General features: G+C 39.0%; 1 protein-coding gene across 11 annotated transcripts in view; it reads right to left on the reverse strand.

The window, feature by feature from the left end:
- NAALADL2 (N-acetylated alpha-linked acidic dipeptidase like 2) overlaps positions 1–19265 on the reverse strand; it is a 503571-nt gene that overhangs the window by 114581 nt on the left and 369725 nt on the right. For all 11 annotated transcript variants that reach the window (XR_012661452.1, XM_075098454.1, XM_075098450.1 and 8 more), the window contains 3 exons: positions 17930–18022; positions 13245–13450; positions 11638–11757 (listed from right to left, as the gene is read on the reverse strand). Coding sequence is in view for 10 of the 11 variants with exons in the window: in XM_075098454.1 (XP_074954555.1) it covers positions 11638–11757; positions 13245–13450; positions 17930–18022 (419 nt within the window). In the remaining variant the exon portion in view is untranslated. The remainder of the gene's footprint in view (positions 1–11637; positions 11758–13244; positions 13451–17929; positions 18023–19265) is intronic.

Raw genomic sequence — 19265 nt, forward strand, 5'->3', positions numbered from 1 at the left:
TAGAGAAACTTAATCGGGCTGCCCCGCTATGATTTTAAAAATGGCTTGTTTTGATTACCTGCCAGTCAGGATCTCTGTACCGCTCTTCTCTCTTCTAAAAGAGAAGCTATTACACTTGTTTCCACCATGAGAGTTCTTAAGTTAACACATAAACCGACCCACATTATCTGCCTCCTCTGGCTTTTGTCTCAACTGTTCATGTGTAGGAGGGAAGATTAATTCGGGAGAAAAACATTAAGTTAAAAACAGGCATTTAAGTACCTCATAAGCAGGGTAAAAAGAAGGATGATGAGTATTGCTATTAATTCTAATAAAGTGTAGATGATACTCCTTTTAGGGTTTCTTCTCTTGAAACAAATGGATTTCTTTCATCGCTCACAAGATAACTAGCATCACCTGTCTATCTCTGGTGAGCTGATACCAAATCCAACCAGGTTTTGTTGAGCAGGATCAGATGCCTTCAGTAGCGCTGCCAACACACACAGAATGCTCTTTTCATGGAGAATACGAGCCATACTTTTTAGTGCTGTAGCAGAAAACTCTGTCATTCTTACAGGGAAATAAATCAGAAGTCAAGACCCAATTCTCTTCTGTCTTATAACAGTATAAATCAGGAAAAAGATACTTAAATCACTACGACTACAGCATTTTATAGAAATACAAGTGAAACTAGAGTTCCAGCCTCAACCTTTTCTCCATTATCAGAACAAGACTGAAAAATCCCACAAATGCAAACACGAAGCATTTTGCAGAAGCAGCGAGATATGCCCCAGCATTGTGACACTAACACCTAGGGACTCATTTCTTTAAAAAGACTTAAGGAGAATCAGACGGCAAACTGAGATTTACACACGAGTGAGAAGCAAAAAAAACCTGTTTTACAAAAGAAATTCAGACGAAGAGAGAAGGCATTTGGATGGGACGTACTGTTCTCAGATTGATTAAGCCTAGTTTATGAAAATGCCTATGGTTCCGGGCTCACTTGCTGGTCGGCTGCTTCAGTTTACAAACATATATTCCAAATACCCTCTGCTCTGAGGACGCACTACATCACTGGATAACCAGTCAGGATACCGTTCTTAGCAGCAATACAAACATACAACAGAGGTGAAACTCATATTTCTATTACTTTTTTTTCTGATTAGACTCTCCATAGAGTCACTTTGACTCTACATATATTTTTCTGTCAGTTTAGCTTATTATAAAATATTAGCTGACATGCAATGTGCCTCAAGTGGTAATCTTTGGCAAAACCAGGAGTTAACAGAGGCCTCAGTCGCTTGTCTGAGACATATCAATTGATTTCAAACATCAAATTAAATACTAATTTTGAGGAAGATGTATCAACTCTCTAAAGCTGATACGTATGAAGTGTATTATTTCCTTTTGTGTATAATGATAGCTTTCATTTAATACGTAAAAAGGTTGCTGCAAAAAAAAGAATAAAGATCAGCAGTGGAAGAATGGAAAAGGAAGATTAATTTTCAACTGTGATGACTTCAATAGATGAAAAAAATTTCCAAATATTACTGCGACAGAAGAGAGGCACAGATCCTCTGAGAAAGCTTTAGAATCTTGTAGACTGGAAGCTGAGACACATCAGAGATTTTCTGCAGTAGGATGAGGAGTTGGATCAGTGATCACCTGAATCATAGAATCATTAAGGTGGGAAAAGACCTCTAGGATCATCAAGCCCAACCACCAGCCCAACCCCCCCAGGCCTCCTAAACCATGCCCTCAAGTGCCACGTCTACACAGTGTTTGAACCCCCCCCAGGGATGGTGACTCCCCCACCTCTCTGGGCAGCCTGTGCCAACGCCTGACCCCTCTCAGTGAAGAAAGGTTTCCTAATATCCTTACCAGTTTTGGTTTTGTATCATCAGAGGTGTTGTACACATTCATTTGTATGTACATTCTACCTAATCAGACCTTATGTTTGCAATCTGTAAAATGAAATCCTCATGTCCTTTACAGAAAAAAACCAACATTAAACCAGGCAAACTACATCTTTGTGGTTCATTTACGATAATAATCCATTAATTTACAAGGAGAAAAAGATTTCATGTGACTTTTTCCCCCAATTCCCCAGAACCCCACAGAAGCATCTACTGCAGTATAATTGGTTCCAAAGCACCCTCGATTCTGACCATTTAGTTCCATTTCAGCTGAGCAGGCAACTCTTTTACAAGCTTACTTGAAGATATTTTGTAAATAAGATTTATGATACTTTTGTTGTGTTTGGAGTTAATTAAATATTTTGAGTGACAACTGCAAATAACCCCTGCTACTTGTTTTAAAGAGAAATCTAACCATTACACAAAGCTCCATATGCAGACCAAATGCAGCAAACAAAATGCAAACAATAGAATACACCATACGAGAAGCGCTTTTTTAAAATAATTACTCTAAGATCACATAAAATGTTTAGTAATTAGCATGACAGACATTTAAAAACATGATACTACTGTGAAGTTCATGTACAGTAGCTACCATGTCAGCCTATTCTATATAACATTATATTCTCTTTTGATCGTAAGTTGTCACTTGGTGGACTGCAGCTTTATCGTTTCAGAGTTAAAATGACCTTAAACAAATTTTCCTCTCATCCTAGTGCCAACCTGAGAGAATAAAACACCTTTAAATGCTTTTGTATTAATTTTTGTATGTGGCCTGGTAGCCTAAATAACCACTTGCCTATTGAATTTCAATCTCCTTCGTTTTTTTGACAAAAGCATGAAATAAAAATGTGCTAAACTTACAGGATTTTACAAATTATATTCGATAATTGTCCATTTCATGACAGAATCTTTAAAAGCTGTTTGAGTATGACCGAGATTTCAGAACAGATATTTATTAAATAACTATCAATGGCAGAAAATGGGGCTAAACTAAAGATAACTTTCCCCAAAGTGTTCAGACATCTTTTTGGACTCCAGACTGCATTAACCAAAATTAGTAGGTGATCTTGAAAATTCTGGCAGCAAATGCAGAATGTAGCAAAACCCTTCCTTGACCGTCACAGACACGGGAAACATATGAAACAGCAGGAAGACCAGCTAAATCTCTACCCACACAAACCCGTGAGCTGTTTATTAATCTTAGTAATGAATATTGTTTTTCCTTTCCATTCAGACACAGAATGCAACAGTTATCAAGGAGAGCTCTAAAGACTATGGAAAAAAAAAAAAATCAATGGCAATAATTTAGAACCCGATCTGCAGCTTTTTTAAATCTTTACAACTAAAATTAAATGTGATCATTCTCACTTTAGAGAAAAAGGGGAATTTGTTAAAACTGAGAGGGAACTAATTTCTAATTTTTTACTGTTTGTTTTTAGAAGATTCCCTTCTTCTAATGCCAGATTTCCTATTGAAGGTAGAACAATCAGCTTTCTTCAAGTAATTACACAGTAAGGCATCTAATCAAGGAGGAGACAGGATACAAAGTTGAGAAGTTACCATCTCTCCTATGTGTTAGAAGGCTCTTCCTGAAAGAAAGCTTAAGCATTAAAGTCTTAAAATAGATCACTACAAAACAGGTTTTGAAATCACCTTCAAGGCTCTGTCAGGAGACAGAGGTTTGAACTCTGTGACCTTTTACCTGCCAAAAGAAAGGTTTTTCCAGAACCTTCAGGAAAACCATTTCCCGCATTTTTTTCTTTTCTTGACATCACAGATTATCAGCTGTAAAATCCTTCCCTCTCATATTCAGTGAAGTCACATTCTGTGTGCACCTAAACACGGGAGTAGTAATACTACAGGAATTATGCTGCTTTGACGCGTTAAATGAAAATGCATCTCAGCTACACTACTGATTAACGCCTTGTGAATAATTTGGAAAATACAGAGACTTTTCGCTTGAAATTACTTTTGAAATTTCCTGGTGATTCAAATGGCGGGTGAACCTGAACACTAAAACACATCTAGAGCCTTTTATGCGTGCATGACAAGGGCGCACAGTGGAAGAGAACTTCCAACCTCAAAATATATCAGCATGAGCAGGAATTCCATGCTGTTTATGTGCCCATTTCCCAGTGGGGCACAGGTCAATGCTTTTATGTCAGTGACTGGTTTAGTATTCTACAGATATATTTCTACTCCTCCGGAGAGAAAGAGCTTAACAAAAAGAAAACAAACAAACAAAAAAACCAATCCCACTTTCCCAGGTGTGCTGGTTTGGGCTGGAATAGAGTTAGCTTTCTCCTCAGTAGCCAGTATGGGGCTGTGTTTTGGGTTTGTGCTGGAAACAGAGTTGACAACCGTGGGATGTTTCCGTCCCTGCTGAGCAGGGCCTACACTGAGCCAAGGCCTTTCCTGCCTCCCACCCCAGCAGCGAGGGGCTGGGGGGGCACGAGGGGCTGGGAGGGGGCACGGCCGGGACAGCTGACCCCGGCTGACCCCAGGGCTGTCCCACACTGCATGGCATCATGCTCAGCATATAGAGCTGGAGAAGGAAGGGGTGGAAGTTGGGAGTGATGGCGTTTGTCTTCCTAAGTCACCGTTAGGCGTGATGGAGCCCTGCTGTCCCGAGGATGGCTGCACACCCGCCTGTCTGTGGGGAGGAGGGAACGGATTCCTTGGTTTGCTCTGCTTGTGTGCACGGCTTTTAATTTGCCTACTAGGACCCAAGGGAATGGCAGGGAGATGTGCCAGGGGAGGGTTAGGCTGGGCATTAGGAGACGGTCCTTCCCCCCGAGGGTGGCGGAGCCCTGGCACAGGCTCCCCAGGGAGGCATCACGGCACCAGCCTCGCGATGTTCCAGAAGCACTTGGCCAAGGCCCTCAGAGCCATGGAGTGAATTTGGGGCTGTCCTGTGCAGGGACAGGAGCTGGACTCGATGATCCCTGCAGGTCCCCTCCAGCTCAGGACGTTCTGTGATTCTATTAAACTGTCTTCATCTCAGCCCAAGAGGTTTCTCACTTTTACCCTTCTGATTCTCTCCCCCATCCCACCGGGGGGCAGTCAGCGAGCGCTGCGTGGGGCTGAGTTGCTGGTGGGGGTTAAACCAGGACACCAGGTTTCTACAAATCTATTGTTCTTCCCACTCCTCTGAGTTCTCAGTATAGGACCTGGTTAGGACCATATTAAATAGCTCAGAATTTTGCAACAGAAAATACCGGTAACTTATTTAAAGTCACAGAGCTTCATAAAATAAACATCTTCATGCATGTCTAAAGAATAACCACAGCTAGAAGACATACTGAGACAGACTGAGTGTGTCAAAGAGCACTTTAAAGCTTCCCATTCTCAGAATGTGAGGTTAGCACACTTAGGAAGGCCATATTTTACTACCAGAAAAAGTGGTATCTAATCCTTCCAGCCAGGTTGAATAAATATCCCATTACTTTAAAAATTTCACCGTTTTTATTATATGGCAAACAAATGATCTGCTTTTCATTATTCAGCTGCTTTCTTTCCCACATTGATCTGCAAGCTAGAAATTGCGTTGTCGTGCACCTAATTTTGATTATTTGTCTGTCACATGCAAAAGTAAGGAACATGTGGCTGCAATCGCTACGAGCCAAATGACGAGACATTGTCTTAGTTCTCATTCCGTACTAATGTCTTGTAGGTTCTGGTTTAAAGATGCTTTCTTTTTTTTCTTCTGGTCATTTTACTACACACTTGATTTTTTTTGCACGTGCAGTTCTTTCCCACGTGCTGTACATAGGTTATATACAGCTTATAGCCATTAAGGGAAATTCATTCAACAACATAGTTAATAATGACTAGAAAAAAACAGTGAGAGAAACTCCTCGTTGATTCATGGTTATGTAGAAAACTTAAAATATTCAGAGCTGTCAATCTATCATCTTTCATAAGAACTAGAAGTTTACTTTTAAAATCTTTACATGAAAAGTTTTCTGTCACTACGAAAATGCCTTTCTGTAATCACAGAAAAAGTCAGTTCTGAAGGGAAATAACTAGGAGCAATAAGATGAAATTAAGCAAAGGAGTATCTAGACAGAACTGAAGTCAGCTTTTCTAATACTGTAATCTGGATAAAGTCTCTGGAAGGCAAAAACAATTCCAGTACACAGTACAGCTTATTACATTAGGCAGTTTTAATTAGATGGGGCCATAGTAGCCTAGAAGCAAAATCCATTCCACAGCAGGTAAAGAATTACTGAAAACTCCCATAGTCCAGACCCTACATTTAAAGATAACGAAATGTCCATATTTCTTCAATTTTACCTAAAATGGCTATAAAAATTGACATTTACATTTCAAAACAAAACAAAAACCCTGCTGGAATTATACATCATTTTTGCTTTTAGCAGAAGAAGTTAATACCTTAATGTCATAAAGACAGAGAAGGACACGGAAGCAGAAAGCTTGATTCATTAGAAATGAAGGACTTGTGGCAGATCTCCGATAAGTTCACAGCATAAAAACCAGTTCACTCGCATTCTTCCTTGCTGACAGACTTCTTCCCCCAATGGCTAACAGCAATAGTATTTCCATAACATCAACATGTATGAATAGGTTTAAATGATTACCCACTGTTTGAATCAGAATTTGTCTATTAAAATAGTTTAATTTGGGGGAAGAGTGAAAAATTATGCAACAGTGGACAAAGCAACATCTTATAAAAATAAAAGCATTGTTAGCAGATGCAAAGTACCTGCTGCAGCTCCAAAATCAATCCACCGTTAAATGAAACTTTGCTTTTCACACTGGAGAAGCAGCATCTTAATGAATTGAATCGAGCTGGCAATGACGTTCTGTCCATATTAACAGCATCCTTTTAGTGTAGTTATGGATTCCTGAGGCAGGAGTTCACAGCATAAACTTCTGATTCTCAAGTGGTTTTATTTTTTTGTTTTCAACACAAATATAAAAAGTAACACTAGCAAGCCATTATAAAATTAAAAGCAATAATAGGCAAAGATTGAAAATTCATGGGGAATCATCGGTTACATGGCATACAACAAGCAATCCAAGTAGTATTTTAATGTAATTTTCTTCTTTACAACCTACTGATATATAAAGCTTGGAGATCCATTATGAAATGCTGTAGGTAAAACAAAAATCAATGAGAAAACACGCAGAAGTTGAAAGAAAAGAATCAATGCTTGCATTAATCCAAGTCTTTTTTAAAAAAATCAAGAAATAATAATACTGACAGCATCTATACAGACGGGTATCTTTAGTTCTACTTCAAAAAGAAATAATTATTTTCTGTCAATAAAACCACCTTTAAATGTAGAGATGTTTTATGCCATTTACTCCATTAATAGAAACAAATATTAATAAATAGTGTGGCACAATATTTGGTACCGTCATTTTTAATTTCTGATCTAGAAAATGTTCAACTCTTTCTTCGACAGCTTTAAATGGCTCTTCTCCTTAGGGGACAGGAGCAGTAAGTTTCCTTGGGATCAGCAATAACAGCTGACCTGGAGTCTGCTCAGCAGCGGTCATACAAACAGTTAAAAGAAAAAAGAAATTGATTTATGTTTCATAATAACTTTTTTTTACTTGTGAAATGTTCATTATAGAAAAATTCATTAATGGCCTTATTTACAGAGAATGAATGCCAGCATCAAACCAACCCAATTTACCAGTGACACTCTGCCAACAAATGGTGATTCACCAACTGAGCAAGCGAATTAACAATCATTCTCCTTACAAAATAATAGTAGGCAAAAATATAACTTGGCAGTATTTCCCTCTTGTTAATGTGGACACTAATTAGCATAGTTATATAAAAAAGATTTGAATTAAACACGTCAAGGTCTCGGAATTGTTTGAATTCCTCTTTGCTTAATTAATCCAAATATTTAAATTAGCTTCTTCATGTTATTTGGAGTTTCAACCAGAATCCCGCTGAATCCTACTGATAGGCACGTAAAATTATTATTTGCAGACTGCTTATGTAGCTCCCTTTTGTAACCTGCAACTAAAATGAAGATGTAATCCCTTCACATAAAACATCTTTAAGAAGTCACGGTCTCTGGTAATTAGCCAAGCACTTATCCTATTTTCTGACCACCAGATCTCACATAGTAGACAACTCATCAGGTCTGTGATTTTTCTTTTTATTGGCAAGTCTAGAATACTCACACAAACTACATTTCAGCTAAAACTCTTCCCTATTTTTTCCTACGTTAACAGAAATTAAGAAGGGAAAAAAAAAAAAAAAAAGACGTTTCGGAAGCTGCAGTGGTTAGCAGGGGTCCAAAATTTTGTTTTAGAAAAGCCACATATTTACAGCACGGAAAGTAAACGCGACTGTATGCGTTTGCCTGCCTGAGATTGCCATTTCTCCACAGTTGTCTCTAAGCTATCTTCCTTGTAGGATTCATGGAGTGCTCCGCGTTTAGTGCGATTTTCACTCGAGCTTTCTTTCACAGGACAAACGGCAGTTTTCATTGTTTTCCCTAGAATCTTAATGCTTAACCTTTGCAGGCATTTGTAACAGGCATTAATTGTCCCTCAGAAAACACTCCTCTATTTCACTGAGACCAAGTGCCCATAGTTTTAGCACAACAGTGAGCACGAAACAAAACCCAACTCTGTCCTTAGTGCAAATGGTGAGCAGGTCTTAGTCTGGCCCTCATCAAAGCAGTGTTGCAACACTGTTTCGGAATAGGAGAAAATAACGCAAGCTGGTCTCTGTTGGTTGTGAAGTCTAAAAATGGCAGTATGAGTTTCGGGACTGAATCCAAAGGTACTGAGTGGTATCTTCCAGTTCTTCGCAAATTATGGGAAGTTTCTACCTAACTGAACAAGATCGGCTATTTTCTCTTTTCATTTTAAAATGGATTGATACTATTAATTCTAAATTCCCATTTCACCTTCTTTTCCATTGTAACAAACCTAATTTCAGAGAATTACCCTTCCAAAATAAAATGATCCTTGTCTCTCACTGGACTTTTTAAGCACTTCTTTGCAATCTGCATCTGTTAACAAGAGTCTCGTGCACGGACTCGCAATTTTGTCAAGATGAAACGACCTCCAGAAAGACACATCTTACCCCATTTGCACTATCGTAATTTTGAGATAATCTGTAATTACATTGTCTTCTTGGCATTTGCTGGAAGTAATATCAATATTCTTTATAAGTAGCCTTGCAAAGAAAATCATCCAGACACATGGCACATCGTGAGCACCCGTGGGAACAAACAAAGACCTGTGCTAAGCTGCTCCATCGCTGTCAGTACACTTGACACGAATTCAGAAACCTGGCCGGCATTTGGAAGCAGTCATTCCTACACAGCTTTTTAACGCCACAAACTGTATGACAGTTGCATTAATTACAAATATTATCATCCCACAAAAAATAAAAGTATACAGGTTACCTCGTGTGCATTTTGTCCTTTTCTTTTTAAATGGGGCTTCAGGAGAAACATGCGGAACAGACAGAATCTCAGTGATAAAGCCTTAGCCATTAAAGAATCAGAGGCGAGATGGAGAGGTTTTACTGGAAGAAAAACAATGCAGTTCATGCTTTCCCGACTGTTAAGTAATTAACTGGTGCAAGGCAGGACTGCTAGGAGAGGCTGTGTCTGTACAACTGGATAGGATACCATCGCTATTACAACAAGAGTTACAAGATCCTACAACATCACACCCAAATGCACCAGAGAAAGAAACTGGAAGTGAAAAGAGATTTCCTTTGCTTTTTCTCCAAATTAGAGGGTGTGACTGTAACAATCTTACTAATAAGAGTGTTAAGAGAGGCATTTATTAGAATAAAAGAATCAAATCTTAATGTAAGTGATAAAGAGATAATAAAGAAAGTGTCTGCTGCACAGCTCCAGCCAGTTCACAGTTTTCAGATCGCTGCCCCGGATCATTTAGTGAAGTCAAAGAAACAAAATGAGAAAAAAAAAAACACCAAATAGCTCAAGGACCTTAGGTAATAAATTTATTCCTTTAAATGGCAAATAGCTGTTTTATGGAGACAGGACTGCAAAAGGCAGCACCCTGTCTGAAGAGTATCTTTTGCAAGTAAAGTTGATATCCGGAAGAAATGAAATTTTCTTCTAAGTAATAACAATGAACCATGTCAGCCTGGCAAAACAGAAACTGCCGGCCAGAGAAGAGAGCTGAGACACTCAGAAGCATTTATTCTATGACTATATCCTTGAAGAGAGCCAAGAGACTGACAGAAAGGACCATCCCTCCTCCGAAGACGCTGTGAACTCGGTGATAAAGTGTACAGTCAAAGAGAACTAACTGGGATGTCGATAAGGACTAAAACTAAGTGTCCTTTAGGTGAACTATCCTCATTATAATACTAAAAATCACGCCCACAGGCCAGAAAACCCTCTACTCAAATAAGCCCCTCACTGTCTGAGCATGTGTGGTGAATTTAAAGGGAGCTGCACCTCTCAGGCGAAATGAGAAAGAAATTAGCCAGTTATTAGCTGGGGGCTGTGAATATTCCCTTTACCTGACACATTTGACTGTACAAACGCCTTGCAGTTTCTCGGTGCGCAGTGCTGGCTTAGGGGAGTTACCACCCAGCACCCATCTTTGTGCAAAAACGACTGAATAAAATAGCTCCCAGCTCCATGTGGAGTTTGGCGTTTTGCACCCTGGGCAAACAGACCCGCTTTTTGGGATAACACAGTAGCTAAATTTTACAATAGATTTTTAAATGACGTATCCGTACCAGTCATATCTGACTCATCTATACAACATTATAAATAATCTTCCACAAATGAAGCCTTTTTTTCCCTGAAAAGAAATTACTTTGTGGTGCATTTTTCAAAATACTTGCACAGAACAAACAAGATCCTCTCGATGAGGTAATCACCACCTAATCGCTGGACAGAAGTGGATAAAACATTGCTAAGAAGCAATTCGACTGATATCCTTTTACTAACTTAGCCAACAATTGCCGATCAAGATCAGTCTTAAACGCCACTTAATTCAAGATGCTACTTTGAGCAGTGTTTAGTACCAAATGCTTCAAAGGCAAGTCAAAGAAACGTCAGAATAACCTAATGAGTATTAGCTTGGCAAATTTATGGAAAAAACAACTAAAAAGCAACTTTATGGAAGTCAATTTGAACCCCACTTTACGCATGCCACTTTAAACTGGTTTTATCATTTAGTACGTACCTTATATTATTTACAACTCATTTTAAATATTAATAAATTGAGCAACCTCAGAAATGGCAATAAGGTCACTAATTTAAAGCCTACGTGCACTTGCACCGGCACAGCTACAGAATATTCTGACTGCAGAGTAGTTACAAAGGCGCAGCTCTCCCCTCTGTGTCACATTATATCTGGTAAATACACAGGTTTAAATGCAAATAGAGAAACAGTCTGGAAAGATCAGATTAAGAAGAGAAAAATGTGCTTTGTGCTAAAGAATAAGAAATATGTTACTTTAAAGCTACCAAAAAAGGTGAGAAAGGTGGAGGGCATGCGAGTATGGTGAGACTTGGTATAATGAGCTGTTGAAATAAGTCATCCGTTCCAACCTCTTAATACACCTTGTAAGTTTTTAAATAAAATTTAACCTGCTTACTTAGTAAAAGCAGTTCATGTGTATTTGTGAGGTTAAAGTGCTTAAACAAAACAACATCCACCTATAGTTATCTAAAACCAACCGGCTTCAAGGGGGTTAACCATGTAACCTCATAAAACACGTGAGAGAAAACACTTTATTGCTAACCTCTGCTGCCAGTTGCTGAAGAGAAGGGGATGCGACAGGGTGCAAAGTTGAGTTGCCTCTGACTGGATTATGGAGGCTAACGTAAGCCACAACGTTTCGTTGAAGAACTCTCTTGAGATCCTACAACACAAGCAGAGCACCAGTATTACTACACATCGTTATAATTAAGACTTGTTTTGTTCTTTCAGCTCCTTCTAGGGAAAAACTGGACCCTCTGTGTTTGTCCCCTGCGATTCCCTAAGTATTACTTAACAACGCCTTCTTACAACATGCTGTTAAGGACTTCAAAGGATATCTTAGTGTTATTTCTCTATATAGCAGAAGTTATAATTCCATTTCACACATCATCTCAACAAAATGCACACAGGCCTGGGAGGAATTAAAAACGACTACACTTTTAAGGCAAAAAATGAAAACGCTACATACTGTGACACAACGTGAAGGCCTTTTAAGCTTATGCCTGACAGAAGACAAACTTCAAAAGCAATTGTTATCAACAGTTAAATGTACTCACATTCAGATTTGAATTGCATAACTTTCCCAGTACTTTAATTTTATTATTTTTAGACTATAAAAATAGTACATACAAACTGTTTCAATTATTATCTCTTTTTAAAAAAGATCCCCTTTGCCTTCTCAGTAATGAGTTACTCTTTGCATGAAGTGGCTCTTTATATTGAACAGAAGCAGCGTAACGCAATTACATCTGATGTAAAGCTGACTTGAAGTGGAACTAAACAAATTTTGCTTCCAGCCTGGATCTTTTCAATTTGATTTTTTTCACCCCCTCTTGTTTTTGAAGAATAATCATGTTGGAAGTGTGAAACTTCAGTGAGAGCTAGCCACTTCTCACGCGTGATAAGCAGCAATTAACTCTTCATTTTATCGACTGTTTTAATTCAGCAGCCATGAACCTCTCTGCTGGCTATTCCTTTGATTTATCAACTGAAGTCCGCCGTAATCATATATGACCAACAATACTCTGATGAGGTATGTTCTTTCAGTAAGTTGATTTCTATTGTGTTGGAAGGAAGAGCCCAAGGAATTGCCCGTGTCAGGCTGTACCCGACTCCTTAGCACAAATAAATGAGAAGCGGATCAGCACTAGCCATGGAGACACCGAAACATTTGTGTAATTAACGTAAACCATAGCACGGTTCTCTTCATTCAATGTGCTTTCGATTCAGTTCTCCCTGCACAAAGCCCATCAATTAAAAATTATTAACTGTTGAACCCCCAAGAAGGTGAAAAAGCCCTCTAAGCTATCTCTGGGCCTAGGTCTTTTTTGAGGTTTCCCCCCTCTCCCGCAAACTCTGGCACTGCCCTCTTTCACAGTCCTCTGCTGAAGCAGGGAGGGGAATGGGCTCACAAAGGCGCTGTACATGCAGCCTTCACTGCGACGGAAGCAGCTTGTCATCTCTCTGTCACACATGCTGTTCCACAGGAACTGCCTCGGTAGATGTTCTCACTGCACTTGCTACAGGGTACACGAACGTGTACAGTCAGACATCACAGACCAGTCCATGAACCATCATTTCCTACGTGGTAATGCCATATTGTTTTCATGCTTTCAACAAAAGTAATGAGTCCTCCTGAAATTGTTTTACCTCTGCCCATTCATATGAACCAATGTTCCCAAATGATGTTCCTCCCCAGGAGCAGAACACAATGGTCCGGTCAGGTCTCCAGCCTCTTTTAACCTTCAGCATCAAGGCTTGTATAAACGCTGTGATGATAGCAGTGCTACTGGCCCACTCTTGCCCACCATAAGTATTGAAACTGTCGTGATGACTACCAATGACGACGTATCTGTCTGAAATGTGAAAAAACCAGACAGACAAGAGAATCTAATTTCTTCTGGAAACTAGCATTAAAAGAATTTAAAAAAAAAAAAATTAGTGGTCTGTAATGTCATTGGTACAACACAATGCTGTCAACAAAAAATTATATGATCATGTGCAAGACAATCATAAAATATAAATACATAAAACTGGGACTACTACTTAAAAATAAACTACTAAATAAATATATGTATATACTTTCCTAATTTAATCCCTGTGCCCTTGCCTTCATGGTTTGCTTGTTACTCTCCCTTCTTATAAATCTGAAATAGACCATTGTTTTTAGCCAGGACTTCGTCATATGAATAATCTAATGAAGTTCCATGCTCACATTAGAGTGTTATGAAAAAAAACCACAGATGAACAAGCAGGAAACTCTATCTTCAATACATATTAGAGTCCACAAAAGAAAACAAAAGGTGTGGTAGTACAATGAAAAACACAGAGAAAATACACAAAGTATTAGTACTCCCTCACCTGGAAGACTGTGTTCAGTGCTCACCACCCTATCTCAAAAAAGACATTGCAGAAACAGCAGTTGAGAAGCTGGCAACCAGAACGGTTATTTATCAGGACTTAGACTTCCATGTAAGGAGACATTGAAAAGACCTGGACTGCAGGTTTAGAGAGGAGACATGACAGAGGAATAGAGATAATGAATGATACAGAAACGGTAAGTCAGACATAGCAACCCTGATGATACTGGAAGAAAGTATTTCATAAAATGAAAAGCGAGAAGTTTCAACCTGAAATAAAGATCATGCCTACGGTCCTCCAGAGAAAAACCCACATTTTTTTTTTTCTTTCCAGAGGGATTAAATGAAATCTTCGTCTCTCAAGGCATAATATATAACCTAAACACTAACTCACAAGTGCAAAGAACCTTATTTTATTCCAAAAGGATGATGTGGTATGAAACAACGTGAACGGCTGGTGTGACTGACGCCTGTCAAGAAGTCTAAGCAGAGTTATGCTGAATGACTTATGAAACTATCAGACCTTCAGCGTGAGCTGAATTCACAGCCGAAGCCTCTTTGAAGGACTGCTCAGGAATTGTGTTCTGATATTTAGTGCAGTCTCTTTCTGGTCCAGATCTAGACTGTCAAAGGTGTTCTTTCCATATTTCAGGATACGACAGAGAACAGAAGAACAGTTATCAAGCGATGCCAGATCCACAATGATCTCTGGGTGTCATTTGGGTTCCAAAAGGCACAAAAATTATTGGGTTTCTGACAGCGTTCTTTCTTTATCCGAGAGGATTCACTCTTCACTGTTGCCAGTACACTGGAATGCAGCAGCACACAGGTGGTAAAATGCCCACTTTTTTATATTGCTTGTAAAATTAAATATCTACCTCATATTTTTTGCAGCGACAGCTGACTAGAAACAATTTTAACTGAACATCAGCATACTTTAATTATAAAAACATTCTCTATCAAACTGGACTTTTATCAGTTTTGTTCCACAAAATACATGGCGATGTTGTTTTATAAGGAACCAAAAGTGCTTTACAAACAGGGGATCTGTAACGTACCTATAACAAAATCTTCAGTCAACTGCCTGGGGGGTGTATAGGTATGTAAATTAAACTTTCTTTCTAAAAGCAGATACGCAAAATGTAAATTTAAGCATCCATAATAATTTCACGTAGCAAAATGCAATCTAAATCACATAATTTTGCAACTTGTGTGTTGCATCATGAGACATTTAATTATAGGTTGCACTGACAGTGAAAAAACCATAGCATCTTCAACTCAATTAATGTTAGCAACTGGGAACAGAAACGCATGGCCTTACAGGCTTCTAGGTTGTTAGAGGAAGTGCCACTAGCACAGGGTGATCAGACAGGATCAATGCTTGCTCTGTATTATAACGTCTGTTCAGCCTGTGAACAGCCTGTGTGATGGGGAGCGGAGAGACCTTCTGTAAAACAGCATAGGACATTTTGATGGAGAAGAAATCTACAAGCAGCAACTTACTGTAGGAGATGCCAGCTGAACGAACAGGGGTAAAACGTAACAGCTGGTGCCTCCTTTGAAATTCTTCATCTCTGCACATCTCTCCCTCGAAGAGAGGCAATACCCTGAAGCAAATGACCATAGGGAAAGCATAGGGGAAAGGATGGTCATGCTTACAGAGGCAGCAGCTGTCTTTTCTCATAATCATTTGCTGAAGCATGTAGAGAAAGAGATCACATGGTAAGAAAAAAGAGAAAGAAAGGACTAGAGAGAGAGAAAAAATATCCATCAGATACTTATGAAAGTGATAAGACGGTGTAGTGTTCTGGGCAGTGATGGGCTGGACAGCAGGAATTTATCATAAAAAAAGTGTGACTTTATTCTGCCTTCTAATGTTATATGCCCCATGTTCAACCATGTCCAATAGAGCTACAAAACCAGTGTTACGTTTTTCAGGTTTTAAAAGGCTACCAAATATTGTATTTCCTCTGCTCCTAAATCTTTTAATATTTTGACTGGATTTCAGATGCTCATTGTTAGTCCTCAGATCAAATGTTGAATAAGTTCACCATTACATAGATATATATGTGTGTGTGAGTGTGCGCGTGTGCATATGTGTGTGTGTGTGTGTTAGGAGGCCTTTAAGGAAAATAAAAAATAAAAATCCATGGTTGGTGATGCTCTGGTCTTTCATTAAGTACTAAAGAAATTTGGCTTTCTTTCTGCTTTTCTGGGAACAGAAAGGTGAAGCTTTCAGATGTATGAAACTACCAAAACCCCGTCAAAAGGACAGAGAATCAATGCCGTGAAAACATTAAGTATTCAAATCAGTGGAGTGGGCATGGCTACAGTATCAACCAGGAAGAGCAGAGAGAGAAACAAAGGTTTAACATTGATTCTGTGCAAAATGTTACCTGTAATGCATTACGTGCTGAACTTGTGCCTACATTGGAAGGCAGCTGCTACAGCCCTTGCTCAGCAAGACATTTACGGGACAAACTGTTGCCATCTGGGCAGTGCTACTGCCTTCACTTGATTATATGTCCTGAAATTCTTAAAGTTAAGTGTATACTGACATACATTTAAAAAGTAGCTTCTTATTAAGAACGCAATAATATGATGAAAGATTTAGGTATAGAGAAGATAAAGAATTTATTAAACAGAAACTGATGCATTCTTCAGATTATTTATCTTGCTTCTATTCCACAACTCAGTAGACATTATGTGTAAACATGGCAGTTTCTACCTTTCAGATTCCATGACAGCTATTGCAAAACATTAGCAATAGTAGAGTAGTAACCTCAAATTCCTGACGGAAATTAAAGCCTTTACTGAAATTAAATGCACTGTGCTAATTGTTTTCTATGTTGTTTTTAAAAAAAATTGGTGAAAAGTAGAGCGTTCAGCACACGCAAAACTCAGTCGCCATTTCACTAACTGGAATAACCTTAAATCTTCTCCACCTCCTTCATTCCATCACTTAGAACATGGAATGACTGGCCCACCTCCTAAGGGACTGGAGATAAATTTGCAACCTTTCTTTTGAACCTAGTAAAAGAGTATGAATAAAGGCCAGCGTGGTGATGACGCTTTGATGATGATGTCCCTGCACTGGGGAACCTGACTGGCTCTACACCACTGTGCACTAAGTAGCCAACAACAGTGTTTGTTCATGTTGCAGAATCCCTTCAGCTTTTAGGCAAATTCACTCGCAGGGAGAAGAAACTCAAAATGATCTTCATTGCTATGATGTCCTGATCATCGTATTATCTACATACAGCATCAAAGTAGGGAGGGGGTTTGTGGTTCATGTCACAGTTGCGCTTAGAATCTTATTGTTTAATTCTCAGACATACAGAACAGTAATTATTATTCATAGACTTGTATAAAACTAGCTTAAGGCATGATTGTAACACAAAATAAGGCTGCTGCAAACGTGGTTAAGAATTTAGTCCCAGATTTTTGTACACTATGATCACATTTGATACTAGATTCTTAACTAAGCCAGAGATCATGCTTCCCACATCTTGGTTTCGGTGAGACACTTGAATTATGTAGGGATGTTCTGGACTTGAAGTAGAGTTTTATTAATCTCAAAATTCTGCTAACATTAAGAAAAAAAAATCCAAAGCTTTTCTAAAGTTGTACAGGCAGCTCGCGTATTAATTCAAATCATGCAATACAGTACACCCTAAAATTAAAACCACCAACATAATTGCTTGGTATAAAATACTAATACTCTCTATGGCCTACCTGTAATTCCCATCTGTTGTGTAAAAATATGCTTATTGTGACTATAATATCCCCCTTGAGCTTACTCTCCATTTAACCTTTATGTTCTGTTTTGCCATAAATCAAATCACAAAATGACTACGAAGCGCTCTCCTTCCTCTGTATTAGTGCATTATCTGGCAAAATAGAACCCTGATCCCAGCTACGACTCCCAGCCATCATGAAACAGATCATCGACACAAATTATAATGGGCTACTTACCAGGAAAAACAGTTCCTTTCAAATACCCAATAACATTAGAAATGGTCTTGTACGTTGTGACTGACTGAATATTCAGACTGATTATTTTTTTGCCTGTTAAAAGATAAAAAGAAAAGAAAAAAGACAATGATAAACTTGTTTATTCAGCCAGGAGATCTACAGGATGCAGATATAGGTTCCACACACATTAAAAAAAATAAAAAAAAGGTAAAAGCAAAGGAAAAAAAAGATACTGGAAAGGAACCAGGGTTTAAAACATGAAATATTACGTTACTTTCTCAGTTCCACTTTAGTAGCAGGGTTCAAAGCTGGAATCTCAGAAGAGATCTCTACTCATGGAGTTAAAAGATCACTCAAATTCACCCCTTAATCGCTGCCAGAATACAACACAAAAAGGAATTTAAAAAGAGTAGGATTTACATAATTCTGTGATAAGGAAATTTGTCTTAATCTTTATAGATTTTTCTCACCTAATCCTTCACCCAGGTCAATCTTTCAATAACATTCACAATATTACACCTGGTTTGTATTACGCTGTTCTCCTGGAGAAAACCCCTTACGCTAAATCAGATGGGAAAAGTTAGACCTCTGCATTACTAATCACTCTGCCAGCATAGCCGTTGGCGATATCCTTGTGAACTTTTATGCCAACAGACGGCGGCTTTTGTTGGCTTAGCTGGTATCATCTGAGTGCGTGTAAATACAAAGGCAGAAACATTCTAAAACCTGCCAAAATGTAAGGGCCTTGCCAGGGCCGCTGTGCCAGCTGAGACTGTAGCGCTGGATAAAGCCAGAGAAAAGTGAATGTCTGAGTTAAGAGAGCTTAGGGAAACAAATTCACTGTCCTTTGCTGAGAATTACTGCCATTGCCTCTGTCCCCCAGGTGGAACCCACCAACCGTACCAACTCCGGCAGTTTGTGGCAAGGGAAACAAAACAACCAACTACAGGGAGCTGCTCATACCTTTAAAACGTTTGGTTTGCATTGTAATAGACTGTATTAACGTTCCTCTCACCTGAAAGGTCGTAACTTCTACCAGAGAAAAGTGAAAATGCCATAAAGCGCTCGGACTTAAATGCTAGCGATTGCCTGACGAGAAGCACTGTGCCACCCTACACCTACACCTTCAGGGAGGGTCTCCTTCAGCCAGAGCCCTGCGCCGCCCCCCCGGCAGACCTGTGGTTAAAGGCACCTTTGAGCCAGAATTCCTTCAATGTCCGTATCCCAACTGCCACAGACCAAATCTAAAATACTCCACGCATCATTTTGCTCTATATCTCCCAGGCTATTATCCTCCCACAGATGTATTTCTAACAGTTTGTTTGCTGGCTTTGTT

The sequence above is a fragment of the Phalacrocorax aristotelis genome, chromosome 7 (assembly GCF_949628215.1).
Source record: "Phalacrocorax aristotelis chromosome 7, bGulAri2.1, whole genome shotgun sequence".
In the NCBI taxonomy this organism is placed as follows: domain Eukaryota; kingdom Metazoa; phylum Chordata; class Aves; order Suliformes; family Phalacrocoracidae; genus Phalacrocorax; species Phalacrocorax aristotelis.